General features: G+C 42.9%; 1 protein-coding gene across 8 annotated transcripts in view; it reads right to left on the reverse strand.

The window, feature by feature from the left end:
* TNRC6A (trinucleotide repeat containing adaptor 6A) overlaps nt 1–21,773 on the reverse strand; it is a 164,346-nt gene extending 142,573 nt beyond the window's left edge. For all 8 annotated transcript variants that reach the window (XR_005785551.1, XM_040458740.1, XM_040458737.1 and 5 more), the window contains exon 1: nt 21,648–21,773. Coding sequence is in view for 7 of the 8 variants with exons in the window: in XM_040458740.1 (XP_040314674.1) it covers nt 21,648–21,727 (80 nt within the window). In the remaining variant the exon portion in view is untranslated. The remainder of the gene's footprint in view (nt 1–21,647) is intronic.
* Nucleotides 21,774–22,115: the final 342 nt, after the last annotated feature.

The following is a 22,115-nucleotide window of genomic DNA, read 5'->3' on the forward strand; positions in this document are numbered from 1 at the left end:
TACGTGTGCTACCTAAAGTCACCGCTGACCTTAGAGAAGGACGGGGGGAGGGCTGGGGCAAGAGACAGGCGCTAGAGCCGACTGCGTATCGGCCGCCTCTAAGAGTTCAGGCCACCAAGGAGACAGGTGGATGTCCCAGGTGGAAAGAACAGCATCAGCGAAAACATGGAGGCACGGGTCGGGGAGAGGTACCTTCAGGCAGCTTGAAGTTGTTCGGTCAGCGATGGGAGGAGGGACAGACCGACAAGGTCTGGGAAGGAAAGTGCGACCACTGAAGTATATCACAGAGCAGAATGACAAGCCAGTAACCACAGCTGTTGTATAGAAGCACCAATTGTGCACGAGGCACTGAGCCTACACAGCTCGGAGGTAGCCAAGACTCCCCCTGTTTCCCCCGCGGAGAAAATAGAGGCTTTGCGAGGTTAAGAAGCTTGCTCAAATGTGGTAGATGACAGAAATGACCGCCTGTTCTCCATCCCTCCCTGTGTCTGTCACCTTGCAAATGACTTTGCAGCTCTTCCCACCAAGAGAGGAATCTGGCTTTGTGATCTTCTTAGATCAAAGGAATGCAGGGGAAGGGATGAAGGGCCAAGGCCATGGATGTTTCCAGTTGTGCTTTTGGAACCCTGACGTCACCACGCATACAAGGCCTCGCTAGCCTTCTGCAGAACCAGAGGCCAGGTGGAGAGAAGTCTATCCTGGCTAAGACCCAGGCATGTGATGGAGCCTGGTATCAGCAAAGTCACTTCTCCAATGTGCAGCTGACCCCATACACATGCGGGAGCCCAGACGAGCCCAGCACAACCCCCCAGCTGACCGCGGACTCATGAGCTATAAAGTGGTGTTACTTTCAGCCATTTTTTTAGACTGGCTTTGGTAGGTAAAAGCTAACTAAGAAACCAAGATAAGTCGGTGAAAAATGACACAGCTAGGATTCGTTCCCAGGCTGTGCTCTTTTTTTTTCTTTTTCCTCCCCCCCCCCCCCCCCCCCCGCCTGTCCTTTAAACACCATTTTTCAGAAACACTCAGAAAATTTCCCATTTACATTCGTGTGCATCATCTCTGCAAGACAACTGCTCGTAACTTTCCACTGATCGTGGGCCACACGTCAGCTGCCTCCACCAGCACCTCTCACGGATTGGACTGATGAGCTAGCAGAGCATGGACAGAGGAGGGGCAGAGAGAGATCAGTCCCCCCAAGAACATTTTCTGCAAGTGCCGCCTTCAATAATTCTTTTATGGCTGCAGTTGTCAGCCAGAAGTGATTTCGACACCCCCCCCCCCCAGGCGACACTGGGGGTGTTTTTTGGGGGCTATTTTTTATTGTCACAACTGGGGAAGCAGGGTCCTACTTTCAAATAGGTAGAGGCCAAGGGGAGCTGCTACATGTCATCCTACAGGGTGCAAGACCCCCCCCCCCCCACAACAGAATTATTGGGCCAAAATATCAATAATGGTGAGGCTGAGAAGCCCTTTTTGAAGGTGTTGTGTCAACAAGATGGCCACAGATGCTTGTGAGCAGTGAATCTCAACACTGTCTATGCATTAGATTCATCCACGGAATTAAAAAAATACCAATGCCCAGCCAGCCTCGATTCCCAGAGACTCTGACTCATTTGGGGCGGGGCCATTTAAAAAATTCTTTCCAGGTGACTGGAATGTATGGCCAGGGCTGAAAGCCACTACTTGAGAAAAAGTACTATGACAATGAGTCATTCAAAGAAGACAGTGAAATGATGCTTCAGAAAATATGTTTGCCCCCTTCTCCTCGTCCAAACAGCCTCTCCACCCAAGCTCTGCCCCCTGCGCGATCGCCCCTAGTCCCGTGGCTTACCCTCCCCTGCTCTCTGTGGTCTCCACTTCTGTTCTTTACCATCCTTGCCCCAGACACTTTTTCTCTGATGCAGAACTACCTCCTCACAGATTTTCAGGAGATCTTCATTTACAGAAAGCATTTTAGGACTTATTATTACAGGCTTTTCTTGAAGGTTTGGGGATTATCAGCAGGTCACTGCCCACAAGAGTCTTCTGACCTCTCCCTGTTTTCATTCATCCCTTTTTTCTCTTTTCTTTTTTTAATGTTTACTTATTTTTGAGAGAGAGAGAGCATGTGCCCGAGTGGGGGGGGGGGGCCGCAGAGAGAGCGGGGGGGGGGGGGGGACAGGGAATCTGAGGCAGGCTCCGCGCTGACAGCAGAGAGACGGATGCAGGGCTCGAACTCACAAACAGTGAGATCATGATGTGAGCTGAAGTCGGACGCTTAACCCACTGAGCCACCCAGGTGCCCCTTCATGTATCCCTCCCTCTGTGCCCTATGGGGTTAACTCAGCAGACTTGAGATGGTCAAACCCCGCACATTTCATAAGACTGGTTTTGGTTGACCTCTAAGCCTTTGGAATAACCTGCGTGAGAAGAGTGTCTTTGTACCTGGGGCTTGGGCCCTGCCGGATAGTTTCTGTCACGTGTGATTTGTGGTGGGGACTTTGGGCCGTGCTCTATCAGTGGGACTCCTGGACAGGCTGGAGGGAGGGCAATTAGGACCAGTCACACAGTCCTCACATGACTGACGTCCAGGAAAGACCACAGACACCAAGGCTCAGGTGAGCCTCCCTGGATGATGGCATTCTGTGAGTGGTCACACATCACTGTTGGGAGAATCAAGTGTTGCCTATATGATCCCATTTGGAGATGCAACTAGAAGCCAGTGCCTGGACTCTGCCCAGTGCAGTTTTTCCCTTTGCTGGCTTAATCTGTACCCTTTCATAGAACAAACTGTGGGGACAACTGGGTGGCTCAGTTGGTAAGGCGTCCAACTCTTGATTTCGGCTTAGGTCATGATCTCATGGTGAGTTTGAGCCCCGCATTGGGCTCTGCTCAGGATTCTCTCTCCCTCTCTCTCTCTCTCTCCCCTCTCTCTCTGCCTCTCCTCTGTTCGCTGTCTCTCTCTCTCTCAAAATAAAGAAAAAAACTTAAAAAAAAAAACCTTTAACTGTGACTATAACAGCTCTTCTGAGTTCTATCAGTCCTTCTAGAAAACCATCAAACCTGAGAGTGGTCTTGGGAAACCCTGACATTTCTTCCCACTCCTCCCTTTCCACTTCTGGAATAAACCAGAAGATTCTTCTGCCTGTCTCTTGCAAGGCAGTTCTGACCACATTCAACTCATTTGTATTTCATACTCTCTTCTAAGCAGTTTATCAAGAAATTTCTCTCAAAATAAATTCTGTGCTCGCCATGGGCGTGAAGTTGGTAGAAATAATTTTCTTTAGCTTATCTACTTTTGCAAACACTCCTAGGAAGCATGTGTGGGTGTGTGTGCATGCGCCGTGCACACACACACACACACACACACTTAGAGCTCTCCTACCTTTTCTTTTAATTAAAGAAAAAAAACTTTTAATGCTTTATTCTATTTTTTGAGAGACAGAGCGTGAGCATGGGAGGGACAGGGAGAGGAGACACAGAATCCGAAGCAGGGCCCAGGCTCCGAGCTGTCCGCACAGAGCCTGATGCGGGGCTCGAACCCACAAACAGTGAGATCATGACCTGAGCTGAAGTCAGACGCTCAGCCGAGTGAGCCACCCGGGCGCCCCCAGAGCTGGCTTGCCTTTATCTGAACCAGGACTAGGAATTACTTTACTGTCAGAATCTAGGCAGTATTTCCACTTACTGTAAGGCTGGGGACAGAAGACGAAAACACACCAGGGCAGCACTCTCAGGCCGTCTCTCTCAAACAAGGTAAGTAAGGCCTCTTCACTGCCCTTCACGGTAACCAATGGCTGCATATGCTTCCGTATGCGGCTGTACAGTAATTTGCTAACCAGTCCTCAATTGTTGAATAACTGCGTTCCCGCCATCTTTGCTTTTCCAAGTAAAGCACCACTACAGATTCTTGCACAGGGAGCATGTGGCTCTGCTATAATTATTATCTTAACATCAATTTCTACACATGGGATTTCAGAATTAAAGAGCTCAGATGTTTTCAAGATGACATCTTTTGGGGACCGTATCAATGAACAGTTCCACCAGCTCTATGTAGACATGATCATTTCCCTGCTTCCTTCTCACACTGGGCATTAAATATGGGCTCCATTCATTAATTAACCATTCTGTCAATAAGAGGATGGTTAGCTAAATTACAGTACATCTATACTTCAGAGTATTATGCTGCAAAGAACAAGGGATTTCTGGAACATAAAGGTGGAGAGAAACAAAAAGATAGATGTTTCCTCTTCCAGTATAATGAAATGAACAAAAACCTGACAAAATCTAGATTAAAAAAAAAAAACCAACAAGAACATTTAGAAGAAGAGAAGAAGGTTTATGACCCCACGTTATGGCTTTAAAGTGCCAATGGAGGAAATAGAGAAGCTTCGTTGAAACAATGGGCAGCTTCCGCCCTGTTTCCCCAGAAGAGGGGTTGAGGAATGGGTAGAAGGTAAAGCTGAAAATCCTGAAAACTCTGAGGAATATCCCCGATTTGGAGAGGGGCCAACTGAGGGATGAGCCCCAGCCGGGAGAGAAGGCTCCCCCGACCCACTGGAGGCGAAGCCCCTTGTCTTCACTTCACTGTTCTACCAGAGCGCCGGAAAACAGCCGGGGGCCGGCAGTGTTTTTCCCAGAGGGCAGGAAAGCAGGAAAGGAGGTTAGATTGCTTTCAACCCTTTCACTCTAACCATCCTCCGTCATAAAAGGGATTGGACAGAAGAGGAGACAATAAAGAAAGTAAATCAGGGGCGCCTGGGTGGCTCAGTCGGTTAAGCGCTTCAGGTCATGATCTCACGGTGTGTGGGTTCGCGTGGGGCTCTTGTGCTGACAACTCAGAACCCGGAACCTGCTTCGGATTCTGTGTCTCCCTCTCTCTCTGCCCTTCTCCTGCTTGCACCTTGTCTCTCTCTCTCTCAAAACTAAATAAACATTAAAACAAAATTTAAGGAAAATGAATCAGGTAAGTCTCCCGAGTGCAGGTGTGGCAGGAGGGGGTGCATGGTGGCTGTCCCTAACCCCCACTTTTGGTAAGGAGGGGACGTTGTGGGATCTCTGGAAGAGCTGGGTGAGACATTTCCTAACACGGATAAATGAGGAAGCAGGGGTTTACAATATTATCTAAAAGTATAAAGGCAAGCTAAAGTTATAAAGCTAATTACCAGAAACACACAGGTACCAAGTGAGGCGAAGCAAAGCAAACATAATGCGGGCATCAAATTGGAGAAAACCGAAGAAATGTTAAGAACAGAAAATAGAAGGGGCGCCTGGGTGGCTCAGTCGGTTAAGCATCCGACTTCAGCTCAGGTCACGATCTCGGGGTCCGTGAGTTCGAGCCCCGCGTCAGGCTCTGGGCTGATGGCTCAGAGCCTGGAGCCTACTTCCAATTCTGTGTCTCCCTCTCTCTCTGCCCCTCCCCCGTTCATGCTCTGTCTCTCTCTGTCTCAAAAATGAATAAACGTTAAAAAAATTTAAAAAAAAGAACAGAAAATAGAAGATGAGAGAATTGAGAGAAAGCATCTTATTTCAATCAGCGTAGGTGGGACTTTTCGCTTTTTTAAAGAAGTGATTGAAAGAGAAAGCCTTTCAGATTGGGTCAAAAAAGCAAAACCTGACTTTTGGTTGAACACCAAAGAATACGTGGAAGTTTCTCAGGGAGGTTGAGATGGATGAACAAAGACATGTCAGGTGAAGCTGACAAAAAGAAAGTGAGGTTCATGACATTCGTGTCAGACAAAATCAAACCCAAGCGTCACTGAAGACCACCAGGGCGATTTTATAACCTAGGGCACACACGCTACACAATTAGGCTAAAATTGCAATGATTGAGGAAATAACCAAAAACAACATCAAAATGACCAGAGCATCAAACTCCAACACACACAGAGGACTAACAGACCGAACTGCTGCTCATCTCTCCCACGATAGATAGGGACATCAAGAATACTCTGAGGACCTGAATATATATTCAATAAAGCTGGTTTTCCCATGTTGTATCAAATGCTATCCACTGATAAGAGAAGGATACACCTTTCCATGTGCCTGTGGAATTTTTATAATAATGGACTATATATTGGACCACAAAGAAAATCCTAATGAAATGCAAAGAAGTACAAACAGTACAGACCATTTTCCAATCACAATTCAAGAAAACTAGAGGGGCACCTGGGTGGCTCAGTTGGTTAAGCGTCAGACTTCAGCTCAGGTCATGATCTCACAGTTTGTGCATTTGAGCCCCGCGTTGGGCTCAGTGCTGGAAGCTTAGACAGAGACTGGGGCCTGCTTTGGATTCTGTACCTCCCTCTCTATCTGCCCCTCCTCCGCTTATACTCTGTGTGTGTCTCTCTCTCTCAAAAATAAGTAAAAGATTAAAAAATTTTTAAAAAGAGAATAATTATTAGGAAAAACCTACCACCCATTGGGGTGGGGGAAAAATTTAGGGGAAGAGATTAGAGAAAAACTGTAACCAAATTGTCCCCAGTATCTTGAATAATGAAGTCAAGTTTAATAGATGGCACAATCTATGTCACATGACTAGAGCTGGGTTAAGAGGAAAACGCATAGCCTTAAACCAACATGTCAGTAAAGAAAGCAACTAAAATAAATGAAGTCAGTGCACAACTGAAGAACTTGACAAAAGAACAACACATTATATCTCAAGAAATCAGAAAATCAGAAGAAAACAATAAAGAAATCAGTGAATTTGAAAAGAAAGCAAATAAATAAAAAGTGCAATTCCTCAATCCTAACAGAGTCTTTGGGATGGGGTCAGTTAGAGTAAAATGAATGAAATCTGAGTTGGCGAATTAAAAAAAAAAAAAAAAAAAAGGAGGAAAGCACCAAAACCAATATTAAAGGTGAGGCAGAAATAACCTCATGCAGAAGAAACGAAAAGACTTAGCACCTCTGCAAAACTTTGTGCAATTAAATTTGACAAACTGATTGAAATAGATGATATTCGGGGCGCCTGGGTGGCGCAGTCGGTTAAGCGTCCGACTTCAGCCAGGTCACGATCTCGCGGTCCGTGAGTTCGAGCCCCGCGTCGGGCTCTGGGCTGATGGCTCCGAGCCTGGAGCCTGTTTCCGATTCTGTGTCTCCCTCTCTCTCTGCCCCTCCCCCGTTCATGCTCTGTCTCTCTCTGTCCCAAAAATAAATAAAAAAAAAAAGTTGAAAAAAAAATTAAAAAAAAAAAAAAGAAATAGATGATATTCTAGAAAAATATAAGCCAGCACAAGAGCAAAACAGAGAATGTTATCAACTGGCTCCCTGTGGAAAATCCACCAGAGCCTGAGGGTTTCTCAGAGGAATTCTTCTAAATAGCCAGTAAATAGACAATTCTACTTCTCTATAAATGATATCTGAGCACAGAGAAGGAAAAAATGTTCATATTTCTGTGAAAGCCACATCAAAACCTCAAAATCATGTCCCCAAAACTGCATACCAAGCTCATTTATAAATATATATTTAAAGCTTATTTATTTGAAAGAGAGAGAGAGAAAATGCAAGGAGCAAAGGAGCAGAGAGAGGGGAGAGAGAATCCCAAGCAGGCTTTGCGCTTGGGGCTTGATTTCACAAACCTGGAGATCATGACCTGGGCTGAATCAAGAGTTGGACACTTAACTGACAGAGCCACCCAGGTGCCCCTATAAATATCATATCCTAAATAAGATATTATTAAAAGAAAAACCTACCATATTTCAGGAATGTAGGAAATGCTGAGTATTTGGAAATCTATTAATAAGCATTAGTCCTCATATATCCTGGTTAAAAAAAAACAACCATGATATAATCTAGAAAATTAATTAGCAAGGCACCTGGGTGGTTCAGTTGGTCAAGTGTCTGATTCTTGGTTTCTGCTCAGGTCATAATCTCACGACTTCATGGGTTCAAGCCCTGTATCAGGCTGGGCTCTGTCCTGGCAGCACAGGGCCTACTTGGGATTCTCTCTCTCTCTCTCTCTCTCTCTCTCTCTCTCTCCCTCCCTCTCTGCCCCTTCCCCACTCATGCTGTTTCTGTTTCACAAAATAAATAAACCTAAAAAATAAAAATAAATAAAAAATTAATCAGCACAGATTATTTTATATCTTTTTTTAACTTTTAAAATTACATTTATTTATTTTTGAGAGACAGAGAGAGACAGAGCACAAGTTGGGGAGGGGCAGAGAGAGAAGGAGACAGAATCCGAAGCAGGCTCCAGGCTCCGAGCTGTCAGCACAGAGCCCTACACAGGGCTTGAACTCACAAATGTGAGATCATGACCTGAGCCAAAGTTAGATGCTTAACCAACTGAGCCACTCAGGTGCCCCTGTTTTATATCTTTTTAAATCTCAATTGGATCTCTAGCTGAACCTCCTTTTTATTTCCAAATTTTGAAATATGAACTCCTGGATAAATGTCTCTAGAGTTATTTTATTTGATTGATCTCATCAGAGATCCAGATCCTGGATTTAACATTTGTTTCTCTATTGCTTAACTTTGCCGTGTCTGTTTTTAGCAGGCTTGATTCCATCTACCTGCTATTTTGCTCCTTTTAGTTCTTTTTTGCAACTACCTCCCCCGCCTTTCTTTTAAGATTTTATTTTTAAGTAATCTCTACACCCAATGTGGGGCTTGAACTCACAACCCTGAGATCGAGGGTCGCAGGCTCCACCAACTGAGCCAGCCAGGCGCCCCTCGTAACCCCTTTTTATCAGAAACATTTCATTGATCCCCGGGCCGTGGGATTGAGCCCTGCGCTGAGCATGGAGCCTGCTTAGGATTCTCTCTCTCTCCCTCTGCCCCTCTCCCCTGCTCTCAAGAACTCTCTCTCTCTCTCAAATTAAAAAAAATAAATAAAAGAAACATTTCATTTCTTTTCATTCTGTCTTAATAAAAGCATCTAAAATTATGATTTGGCTTCTAATTACTGGGTTGCTGACATCTCATCAGTTTTGAAAGGTACTGTTCTTTTTGTGTTCTTTGGTACATCAACCGAAACTGGAGTTTTTCTTCCCCTCTTTTTCCAAAGTAATTTATATGGGTGGTAAAAAAAATTCTATGGGGGCGTTTGGCTCAGGTCATGACCTGTTGGTGGGTGGGTTCAAGCCCTGCGTCGGGCTCTGTGCTGCCAGCTCAGAGCCTGGAGCCTGCTTCCGATTCTGTGTCTCCCTCTCTCTCTGCGCCCTCCCCCGCATACTCTGTCTCTCTCTCTCAAAAATAAATAAACATTAAAAAAGTTTTTTTTAATTCTACGTATCCTGATTTTTTTCATTATCCTGATGTAATTCATTCATAATTTGTTTTTATCACATATTTGACTTGTGCAATTTCTGCCTTTGGAATTTATTTAAGGTTTTGTTTGGCCCAATATATCATTTTTAATGTGTTCTATGCATGTTTGAAGATCATACATACTTTTTTTTATTTATTGTATTTATTTATTATGCAACATTTATTAATTCCATTATTCAAATCTGATTATTTTACATTTTGTTCTGTCAGAATGGGAATAGTTTGTTAATGTCTTGTTCAATTTTAGTTTTGTCAATATTTCTCATAGTTCTATAGAAATAATTACTTTAATTCCCACATTCTTTGCCTCAGTCTTGCTTTAAATTTGAGGCAATAAATCCAGTGGTACTTAAGATAAACCTCTAAGTTAAAAAAGTATCGACTCCACCTCTTTTGAGAATGCAAAACATTGGTTTTTACTTCGATTTCTTTTCTTTCTTTCTTTCTTTCTTTTTTTTTTTTTTTTTTAGGTAAACTCTACTCCTGATGTGGGGCTCAAACTCAGGACCCCAAGATCACGAATTGCATGCTCTACTGAGTGAGCCAGCCAGGGACCTTTAGTTAGATTTCTTTAAACACTCACACACACACACACACACACACACACACACACACGTTAAATAGATATTTACATGCTAGTCATAAAATTAAATTAAATCTGTACTTTTATGAATTTCTTTCATCATAAAATTAAGTTTTCACCTAAGTTTGATAACTAAGAAAGGCAAGGAAATTTCTTTTTTTTTTTTTTTATTTAAAAAAATTTTTTTTCAACGTTTATTTATTTTTGGGACAGAGAGAGACAGAGCATGAACGGGGGAGGGGCAGAGAGAGAGGGAGACACAGAATCGGAAACAGGCTCCAGGCTCCGAGCCATCAGCCCAGAGCCCGACGCGGGGCTCGAACTCCCAGACCGCGAGATCGTGACCTGGCTGAAGTCGGACGCTTAACCGACTGCGCCACCCAGGCGCCCCTAAAGGCAAGGAAATTTCTTAAAATCAGAGATTGGTTTTAATAGTTCCAAGGACTTGTTGACTTAAAATTTTAAAACAATAATTGTTTTGTTCTGTTTTAAGTTTATTTATTTTGAGAAAGAGAGGGAAAGAGAGAGCAGGGGTGGGGGAGAGGCAGAGAGACAGGGAGGGAGAGAATCTGTGCTGGTAGGGAGCAGCCTGACACAGGGGCTGAAGACCACAAACCCAGGAGATCATGACCTGAACTGAAACCAAGAGCTGGACACTCAACGGACTCAGCCACTCAGGTGCCCCAAACAGGAACTGTTTGATACAGGAAATGGCATTTGCTAGAGAATGTGTAGTAAGAAGATTTTCTTGTTTCCTCAATGCCGGAAGCTCCATTTATCACAGGGGGTTAATTTTTTCTTACTGATCTAGTTATAATGAGCTCAGGCAGCACATAAACTCTGGACATTGTCCTGGAATCAGGAAGAGCTCGGGTAGGACTCTGACCAGAAAAATAAATGATGATTACAATACGAATGGTTTAAAAACACAAAACAGAGTCTTACTTTCTTTGACAATTTCTATCTTTTTTTTTTTTTTTTCCATCAGTGCTTTGCTTTTTATTTCAGACGTTCATAAAAGTTATTATCCTTTAGGGAGATTGTACTTTCTACCATAAAAAAATAACACTCTGCTTAAAATGCTTTGGTTATATGTCCTCTTCCCTCTAGAATTGCTATTGCTGTCCTGTTTCCTTTCTGTTTGTATTCCTGATGTGTTCTAGAACACCATCCCTTTTCCCCTTAACACTTCCTCCCCCTGCTTAACACTTCTGATTCACTTTTCGATAGGCTGGTCTCTTGGAAACATGATACAACTAGATTTAAAAAATCTAAAGTGTTTTGCTTCTGATTGGGTTGCCTAAGTCTTTTTTATTTCTGTTGTATTAGGTCTTATCATTGTCCTCATGTTTTCTGCTTTCCGAAGGTAACGCTCTCTTGTTTACTTTTCCTTCTCATCATTTGCGGTATGAATCATGTCATCTTTGTTGGTGTTATGGTTCTAGGTTTTACAGATTAACTCATTTCAGTTTTATTCATAGACACACATTCTCTGCTCAGGCAGTTTCCATAATTCTGTCTTAGTAAAAGGCTGTGATCTTACAGCAGTGGAATGCAGTTTCAATTTAGGGAATGGTTTGAAGCAAAAGTTCCCAAGAAACACCAATTTCAGGATGTGTTTATACAAAGTTCGAGAAGATTCTCTGGTCTGTCTGCTGATTTTGTTGTCTTTCTTGACTGATCTATTTAATCAATGTCTTGTGGAGAGAGGGTAATTTGAGATGAAGATTAAATTTATCAATCCCTGTCCTAGAGGCCCTGGGACAAACTGGCACTCCTGAAAAAGCAGGAAACTGGCACTAGGTATCTATTCATTGGAAACTGGTTTTTTATATTATTATTATTATTAAGAAATTTTTAATGTTTATTTATTTTTGAGAGAGAGAGAGAGAGAGCAAGCAGGGGAGGGGCAGAGAGAGAGGGAGACAGAGAATCCCAAGCAGGCTCTACACCGTCAGCACGGAGCCCCACGTGGGGCTTGAACTCACGAACCTTGAGATCATGACCTGAGCCTAAATCAAGAGTCAGGCGCTTAACCGACTGAGCCAGCCAGGTGCTCCTGGCACTGAGTTTTTCTAAGGTAAAGAAAGGCACATTGAGGATCTCAAACCCGTAGATTTCCCCGCCCTCTTTCTTGAGAAAGGTTACGTTGTGTAGATCCTAATGACCACTCAATCAATGTCTATATTTAAGAAACAAAGAAAGCAGAAGAAAAGAACAGTGGATATAAAAAACGGGAACTACAGGAACAGCTGGAAAATGTTGAGGGCAGTGGGTTGGATGCCAACTGGGACTGTGGTCTGGAGGCTTTTCATGCAACAGCAGAGTGTGATGGGTATGCTGGACGCCAGCCAGAGGGCTGGTGGAAACAAGCCTCATAAATTAGTTCTGATCACTGTTTGGCATTTCCCATTTTCAGTTTACAGAAAGGCCACCATATCATTTGTGCATCTTCTTTTTGAAGAATTACTTTTGACATATGCATTAAATATTATAACCATGTGATAACACTTATTTAGACACCATATAATCTGTATTGCAGTTAATTCTACTTAATTGGTGTCTTTGTTAATCTTTCCACTTATCAAGACTTCCCCTGAAGTTCTTTCTTTCCCCCAAGTTAATTTTAATTATATGAGTAATGCACTAATGTATTCTTCTTATTAAATCTCAGTTAGTCTAAGTTTTCTCTCTCCCTCCACAGTGGTAGCCACTCTGGTGTCTGTGTGTCTATCTATCTACCTATCTATAAATATTTCTGTCATCTAGCATCTCTATCTTTCTATCATCTATCTATCCATCCATGTATCTAATCAATTTTAAAATGTGGTATTTTTTTTTTAATTTTTTTTTTTTTAACGTTTATTATTTTTGGGACAGAGAGAGACAGAGCATGAACGGGGGAGGGGCAGAGAGAGAGGGAGACACAGAATCGGAAACAGGCTCCAGGCTCTGAGCCATCAGCCCAGAGCCTGACGCGGGGCTCGAACTCACGGAGCGCGAGATCGTGACCTGGCTGAAGTCGGACGCTTAACCGACTGCGCCACCCAGGCGCCCCTAAAATGTGGTATTTTTATTTAGTTAGTTATTTTTTTAGAGAGGGTAGTGTGCAATTTTGGGGGAGGAGGAAAGGGAGAGGAAGAGAGAGAATCCCAAGCAGACTCCACACTCAGCATGGAGCCAATGCTGGGCAGGATCTCACGACCCTGAAATCATGACCTGAGCTGAAATCAAGAGTCAGATGCCTAACGGACTGAGCCACCCAGGTGCCCCAATGCGATATTTTTAAAATAATTACATCACATTGTACAATTTGCTTTTTCCCCCTCCCCACCTAGTAATATGTCTTAGAGATCTAACTAAATATCTGTTTTAAGCTGTGGCACAGAGGGGCACCTGGGTGGCTCAGTCCGTTAAGCGTCTGACTTAGGCTCAGGTCATGATCTCACAGTTTGTGAGTTCAAGCCCCGCATCAGGCTCTGTGCTGACAGCTTCAGATTCTGCGTCTCCTTCTCTCTCTGTCCCTCCCCCACTCACACACTATCTCTACTCTCTCTCAAAAATAGATAAACTCAAAAAAAAAAATTTAAACTGTGGCACATAAAATGCCTTAGAATGGATACACTGCCATTTTTTTTTTTTTATGTCTATCATCCAATGGATGGATTTAAGGGTTGTTCTGGTTAACAACTGCTGTCCTGCATGCCCTCGCATGCACACGTGCAAACCTCCTTCAAGGAAGAAACTAAGCAGAGGAATTGCTTAGGCCACATATTGTTGTGGTTTTGCATTTCTACTGTGCTCCCCAGTATAGTAGCCTCTAGGCACCTGTAACCACTGAGCGCTTGAGCTGTGGCTAATGTGAGTGGAGAGCTAGTTCTTAGTTTTACTTAATTTTTAGAATTTCAAAACTGAATCTGTGTAAGCCATTTTTCTGTTAAGTTCCATTTTATTTCGATAGGACAAACAAGTGTGCACTCTGATAATAACTGCATCACGTGAAATATTGCTACGTGGTAGGGCACATGCAGGACCCATGCAGCATATACAGTGTCACAGGTCAGCCACAAGGAGATGTTCCTGTGATTACACGTGAGCACGGCCCCAATCTGACTGGGGCCAACGGACTGATTCAGTTTGAAGGATCTTTCCTGTGCAGTCACATAACATTTGTCATGTGTTTATGTGAATATTTTATGCAAACAGTATGGTTGCATGATATCTTTGTAAATCACAAGTGGTGATTAAATCAAAATCCATATTCTTTTAGTTAGAATACAATTCATTTTTCTATGTAGGGGTACAATTTTTTTAAATTTTTAAACATTTATTTATTTTTGAGAGAGAGAGACAGAATATGAGCCGGGGAGGGGCAGAGAGAGAGAGGGAGACACAGAATCTGAAACAGGCTCCAGGCTCTGAGCTGTCAGCACAGAGCCTGACGCGGGGCTCCAACTCACAAACTGTGAGATCATGACCTGAGCCGAAGTCGGATGCTTAACCGACTGGGCCACCCAGGGTTGTAAGTTTAAATTTAAAATGAAGGCACACAATGAATTCAGAACCTAATGGAGATGCAGAATCTAGTGCTATGACCAGAAAAGTTAAAAGAAAAAAAAAAAAAAAAAGGCAGAGACTGAAAGAAGATAAACCACAGATTTCATGATGAATGGCAACTGTAATTTGCTGGGCAAAGCAAAACAAAAATGCTGTGTTTGTTGTAGAACAAACATTTAAAAAGATAATAAAGTGGAAAACATTGAAGCATTTTCAGCAAACACAGAGTGAATTTGATAAGGGGTTTTCTTTCAACATTCAAGAAAGAATTGATGGCAAGGGAAACAAAAGCAAAAATAAACTACTGGGACTACATCAAAATAAAAAGCTTCTGCACAGCAAAGGAAACAATCAACAAAATGAAAAGACAACTTACATAATGGGAGAAGATATTTGTAAATGACATATCTGATAAGGGATTAGTATCCAAAATATGTAAAGAACTTATACAACATGACACCAAAAAAACCTCTCAAATAACCCGATTAAAAATTGGGCAGAGCAACCAGAATAGACATTTTTTCAAAGAAGAGATACAGTTGGGGGACGTCTGGGCGGCCCAGTTAGTTAAGTGTCGGACTTTGGCTCAGATAATGATCTCATGGTCTGTGAGTTCAAGCCCTGCATCGGGCTCTGTGCTGACAGCTTGGATCCTGGAGCCTGCTTTGGATTCTGTGTCTCCCTCTCTCTGCCCGTCCTCTGCTCATGCTGTCTTTCTCTCTCTCTCAAAAATAAATAAATGTTGAAAAAAAAAAAAAGAAGTTGGCCACCAGATACATGAAAAGATGCTCAGTATCACTCATCGTCAGGGAAATGCAAATCAAAACCACAGTGAGATACCACCTCACACAAATCAGAATGGCTAGTATCAGAAAGACAAGAAATAAAGTGTTGAGAAGACTGTGGAGGAAAAAAAAAACCCCACACACCGTTGGTGGGAACGTAAATTGGTGCAGCCAGTAAAGCAAATGTATGGAGGTTCCTCCAAAACATTAAAAATAGGAACACCATATGATCCAATAATTCCACTACTGGATATTTACCCCAAAACGCTAATTTGAAAAGATACATGCACCCCTATGTTTACTGCAGTATTCTTTTTTTTTTTAATTAAAAAAAATTTTTTTTTCAACGTTTTTTATTTATTTTTGGGACAGAGAGAGACAGAGCATGAACGGGGGAGGGGCAGAGAGAGAGGGAGACACAGAATCGGAAACAGGCTCCAGGCTCCGAGCCGTCAGCCCTGAGCCCGACGCGGGGCTCGAACTCCCAGACCGCGAGATCGTGACCTGGCTGAAGTCGGACGCTTAACCGACTGAGCCACCCAGGCGCCCCAAGTATTCTTTACAATAGGCAAGACAAGGAAGTGTTCCTCGATGGATAAATGGATACGAAAGTGGTGGTACACAGACAGGCATACCCACTCGTGCATGTGCATGCGTGAGCGTGCTGGAAGAGCCTGCAGGCATAAAAAGGGATGGGATCGTGCCATTTGCCGTAATGTGGACGCACGGATGGGCCTCGAGAGTATGTTGCCAAGTGAAATAAATCTGACTGAGAAAGACAAATACCGCATGATTCCATTCATATGTGGAATCTAAAAAAAACCAAATGAGTAGACAAACAAAAAGCAGAATCATAGCTGGAAATACACAGAACTGATGGCTGGCAGAGGGGAGGGAGTGGGGGCTGGGCCAAATGGGTGAAGAGGGGTGGGAGATACAGTCTTCCTGCTATGGAATGAAGACAGTCCAGGCATAAAAGGCATAGCATAAGGAATGTAGTCAATGATACTCTAATAGCATTGTTGGTGACAGATGGAAGCTACAGTTGCAGTGAGCGTAGCATAACCCATAAACTCGTCCAGTCACTGTGTTATGTATCTGAAACTAATGTAATATTGCGTGTCCACTACACTCAAAGAATTTTTTTAAGTTTATTTGTTTATTTTGAGAGAGACAGAGAGAGAGCACAAGCACAGGAGGGGCAGAGAGAAAGAGGGAGAGAGAGAGAGAGAGAGAGAGGGACTCTCAAGCAGTGAGATTCACCATCAGTGTGGAGTCCGACACGGGGCTCAAACGCACAAACCGCAAGAGCATGACCTGAGCTGAAATCAAGAGTCAAATGCTTCACCAGCTAAGCCACCCAGGCGCCCCTCAAATACAGCATTTTTTAAAAAAGGAATTGCTGACACACATGAAAACACGGCCACTATCACTTTCCAGTCATTAGGGCAACACAACTCAAAACCAGAATGAGATGGCACCTCACGTCCGTTACGGCTATTACCAAAACATAACCCATGTCGGTGAGGACGACCTGAGACCTTCGTACGTTGCTGGCGGAAGGGGACTTTCCCTGTGAAAACCTGTGTGGCAATTCCTCAAAAAAACTAAACCTAGACAAACTGTAAAATTGAACCATTCCACATCTCGGTGTATCCCCCCGGGAAGTGAAGGCAGGGGCTCCATCAAATGTTTGCACAGCCACAGGCACAGCAGCACTCTTCTCAGTGGCCAAGAGCTGGAGGCAACTCAAGTGTCCGCTGCTGGACGAAGGGGTGAACATGTGGCATGTCCTTACAATGGAATGTGACACGTACTATAACATCAATGAATTTTAAAGACGTTATAGTAAGTGAAATAAGCCAGTCACAAAGGAACAAATACTGTATCATCCAAGCTATAGGAGGTGCCTAGAACAGTCAGATTCATAGGGACAGAAAATAGCACGGAGGCTGCGTGGGGCTGGCTGGGGAGAGTGGGGAGTTCATGTTTAAGGGCCACGCAGACTCAGCTGCAGAGGACAAAACAAGTTCTGGAGATGGGTGGTGGCGAGGGTTGCACAACAGTGGGAAGGCATCAAATGCCACAGAACCGCACACTCAAAATGGTACATTTGGGGTGCCTGGCTGGCTCAGCTGGTGGAGCGTGTGGCTCTTGATCTTGGGGTCGTGAGTTCGAGCCCCATGTCGGGCACAGAGATTGCTTAAAATCTTTTTATTTATTTATTTATTTATTTATTTTTTTAACGTTTATTTATTTTTTTAACGTTTATTTATTTTTAAGACAGAGAGAGACAGAGCATGAACGGGGGAGGGTCAGAGAGAGGGAGACACAGAATCTGAAACAGGCTCCAGGCTCTGAGCTGTCAGCACAGAGCCCGACACGGGGCTCGAACTCACGGACCGTGAGATCATGACCCGAGCCAAAGTCGGCCGCTTAACCGACTGAGCCACCCAGGTGCCCCACTTAAAATCTTTTTAAAACATGGTACACATTATGTTATGTTATGTTTCACAATTTGAAAAAAGGCTGGGTGGGCACCTGGGTGGCTCAGTCAGTTAAGCGTTCAACTTCAGCTCATGTCATTGATCTCATGGTTCATGAGTTCAAGCCCAATGTTGAGCTCTGTGCTGACAGCTCAGAGCCTGGAGCCTGCTTCAGATTCTGTCTCTCTCTCTCTCAAAAATAAATAAACATTAAAATTAAAAAAAAAAAAAGCTGGGGTGCCTAGGTGGCTCAGTCAGTTGAGCGTCCAACTCGATTTTGGGTCAGGTCATGATCCCAGGGTGGTGGGAGTGAGCCCTTTGTCAGGCTCTGAGCTAAGCGTGGAGCCTGCTTAAGATTCTTTCCTTCTGCCCCTCTCCCCACCCTCTAAAATAAAAATAAATAAAATAAAATGTTTAAAAAAGAACAGATGAATCTCACAGTTCGTGAGGTTGAACCCCACGTGGAGCTCTGTGCTGACAGCGTGGAGCCTGCTTGGAATTCTCTTTCCCTCTCTCTCTGACCCTCCCCTGCTAGTGCTCTCTTTCTCTCAAAATAAATAAAAATAAGTAAATAATAATAATTTAATTTAACACTAATAAGTAATTCATTTAAATAAAATAATAAAAGAAAAAAAGATGAAATTAGTTGTCTGAAAACAAAATAAAGGCAGAACAAAGAAGTTTCCAAATAGGTTTTAACAAGATCAGAGAATATAATTTTGGCCCACTAGAAAATGATTTGGATTTTGTACACACATGCATGCTCATAATTTTTAATGAAAAGATGGTAAATTATTACTTCAGTTGTGAAAAGGTTTTTAGAAAATCATGAGAAAAAGACTAAAAAGATATTTTATAAAAAGTGAACAATCTTCAGTTAAGCCACCAATTGCCCATAGAATAAAAGAACTTATCAAAGATAAATTCAAATTTTGAAAAAATAGCAAATTATAGCCAAGTTATGTTATGAGACACCACCCAATTAATACTTTAGGTATATTTATTTTTATTTATTTATTTTTTAAAGTTTATTTATTTAAGTAATCTCTATACCCAACATGGGACTTGAACTCACAACCCCGAGATTAAGAGTTGCATGCTCCACTGACTGAGCCAGCTGGGCGCCCTGAGTCCATTTATTTATTTATTTATTTATTTAGTTTAGTTTATTTATTTATTTTGAGAGAGACAGAGAGCGAGCAAGGGAGGGGCAGAGAGAGAGGGAGAGAGAGAATCGCAAGCAGGCTCCATGCTGTCAGCACAGAGCCTGATGCAGGGCTTGAACCCACAAACAGTGAGACTGTGACCTGAACCGAAACCAAGAGTCAGACGCCCTTAGTTTCAATTCATTGCTTAAAAAAATAAACTGTGGCACAGATTAAAAACATTTTTTTTTTACATATGACAAAGAAGAAATTCAGTTAGATATGAAAAAAATTAGTTTCTCTCATGCCAGATGGTGCTCCAGCTATGTTCAGTAAAAGAAAAAAATCTGGATTTATTGTAACTTCAAAACAGGAGACTGATGTTCCCTTATTGCTTCATTCCACCGTCTGACATATGTTGAAAATATTTGTGTTCGTTTTCAGAAGTAGACTCTGCAGAAAGTATCGTGGATATAGCTGTTAAAATTGTTCAGTGTATACATTCAAATGCTGTGAATCACCAGCTTATGGACAGGAATAGAAAGCAATAAATGTGATGATCTTGTCTCTCTATCTATGTTCATCCGTTGGGTCACAGAAGAGTTTTACAAAGATTTACTGTGCTGTGAATTCCAAGTGATCTGCTTCAGGGGAACCTGGGTGGCTCAGTTGGTTAAGCGTCTGACTTCGGCTCAGAGCTGATCTCACATTTCTTGGTTTTGAGCCCCGCGTTGGGCTCCACGCTGTCAGTGCAGAGCCTGCTTGGGATTCTCTCTCAGCCCCTTCTCCACTCAGGCTTTCTCTCTCTTTCCCAGAATAAATACATAAACTTAAAAAAAAGATTTGCTTGAAAGCAAAGGAATTTTTACCAAATATTTAATAATCAAAGACCAAAACATGGCAGTGTGATTTATGCTTTCTCACTGATATCACAGTATATATGAATGAGATAAATTTGAAGCTCTAAGGGGACAAAAAACTTACTTATCACCTGGCTAGAAGGCTACAAGAATTTACATTGACATGGAAGTTTCTTATAATATATATCAATGATTTATGCAATGACTTAACACATTTTATAATACGAATATGTGCAAAAGATTTTTAATTGTAATAACCAGCATTATGTAAATTATCTGCAAAACCTACATGAAAAATTTGAAGAATGTTTTGCTGGCATTGGTGAACTTACGGTTACTTTTCAATGTACGCAACACCCCCTTTACGTCCCATGTTAATACTGTGTTGACGTGAGTCCGTGAAGTCACATAACTTGGATAGACTTAACTCTGACCCTGATCTGCTTTTGCTACAAACAATAGTTCTAGTAAAGATGAATTTATTTTGTCGATGTGGAAGTGGATATTAAGGGAAAACTTTTTTTTTTTTTTTTTTTTTTTTTTTGGTACTTGATCCAGTAATTGGAAAACTTTTAAGCATGCTTGGAACAGCTTGAGTATGTGATTTGACTTTTTCAGCTGTAAATATAAATACGGATCCAGTATTTCCAATAAAAATTTAGCATCCAGATTGAGTTGTGCTGTGAGTATCAAAATACACCCTGGGTTCCAAAGACTTCTAACAACAAAACCAAAAAGGAACATATCTTAGTAATGATTTTTTAAATATTGAACACATGTTGATATGATGGATTTTTGGAAATATTGGGTGAAGTAAAATGTACCATTAAAATTGATTTCACCTGTTCCTACCTTTTTAAATGTGGTTACTAGAAGATTTTAAATTATATGTGTGGCTTGCATTACTATTCTATTTGAACACCACTGATCTAGAATCCCTCCCTTACTAGTGCCAGATCCCCTCTGGGGGAATTACTCCCTGGGATTGAACCTGAGGGCAATTAAGGCACTGGCCTCCTCTCGAAACTCCTACTGTGGAGTCAGAAGGAGCCAGGTCCAAAGAGGTAGCCATGAACCTGGGTGATGAGATGCTTACTCCTGGAACTTCGATTCTAGAGTAAGTAGTGAAGAGACAGGATTGTCTGGAAGTGGAAATCAACATGGTGCCAGTGGCAGTGTGTGGACCAGGCCTTTTTAACTCCCCAAACTGTATTGCTGCTGCTAGGGGCGTGGGATGGATGGATGCTGGAGAAACCAACACAATGTCCATTACAGAAGTAGAGCCAGAGGAAGATGCTGAATCGGGTGACGGTGGAGTCAAGCATCAAGTCTGAAGGGTTAGGGAAGCCTCCAAATAGGCAGTAAGCAAGAAGGACGGAAGGCAGGAAGGCGGAAAGGGGCCTGAGTATGGAACGGGAGTGAATGACGGAGGCGGGTGGTAGCCGAAAGAAACCGCAGAAAGGTCAGGTAGAATGCGGATAAGGACTCCATGTCTGTCCTAATCAACAGTCTTGCTAAGAAAACCATGCCCTGAGTTATAGAGTGAATATCTGGGTTAATTCAAGAAACAAGGATTCTCTGGAACCACAGTGTCATGACAACCGTGAAGGCATTCTACTTTATAGACCGGCTTGTATGGTTCTCATCAGTGGGGCGGATTCTTAACCCGGAGAGATTGAACGGTTCAGGAGCTCAGTCCCTCTGGCTGTTATTTCAGGTTTGAGGAAGGGCCCAACTTCTACCTGGGCTCCTGCAACCGGTACCCGGTTCTGAGGGCATCTCCCTTCACTCTTGCGCCTGAGTCCCTGTCCTAATGCATTGCTTGGGATGTCACTTATTCATCCCAGAGGCTGGAAATGTTCCTTGCATCTCAACTCAGCCACCACAGCCCTGCTCTGGCTTCTTCCTTCGTTGGAAGCCCAGGCAGCAGTGGGCTGGACAGACTGACCCACGGCCCCCAGCGTGAGTGATACTACCTGTTCCATTCCTCGGGCAGCGGAATGTCGTGAGAGCCAGGACACCTGGCTTCTAGGCCTGGCTCTGCCACTAGTTGCATGACTTTAGGCAAATCACATCACCTCTCTGGGCCTCAGTTTTCACACCTGAGAAATGAAGGGGTTGCATTATGTTAGTGATTCTCTGCTGTTCATCATTTTTCCCTCCCAAATACAGCCAGCGACATATATTTACCTAAGACACACGCACCCATATGCAAACATCCTGGGTGCTAACTAATCTCACCCCCTCCTTCCCCACTCAAGAAAACCTATCAGAATGCAGGAGGATGGCAAAGACAGTCTGACTGCATTTTTATTAATATTACAAATAATAATCCAAAATCTTTTGACTACAATAGAGTTACACTTTTTTTTTTAAGTTTATCTATTTATTTTGAGAGAGGGAGAGAATCCCAAGCAGGCTTCATGCTGTTAGCACAGAGCCCT

The sequence above is a fragment of the Herpailurus yagouaroundi genome, unplaced genomic scaffold (assembly GCF_014898765.1).
Source record: "Herpailurus yagouaroundi ecotype Mexico unplaced genomic scaffold, PumYag 222, whole genome shotgun sequence".
Classification (NCBI taxonomy): domain Eukaryota; kingdom Metazoa; phylum Chordata; class Mammalia; order Carnivora; family Felidae; genus Herpailurus; species Herpailurus yagouaroundi.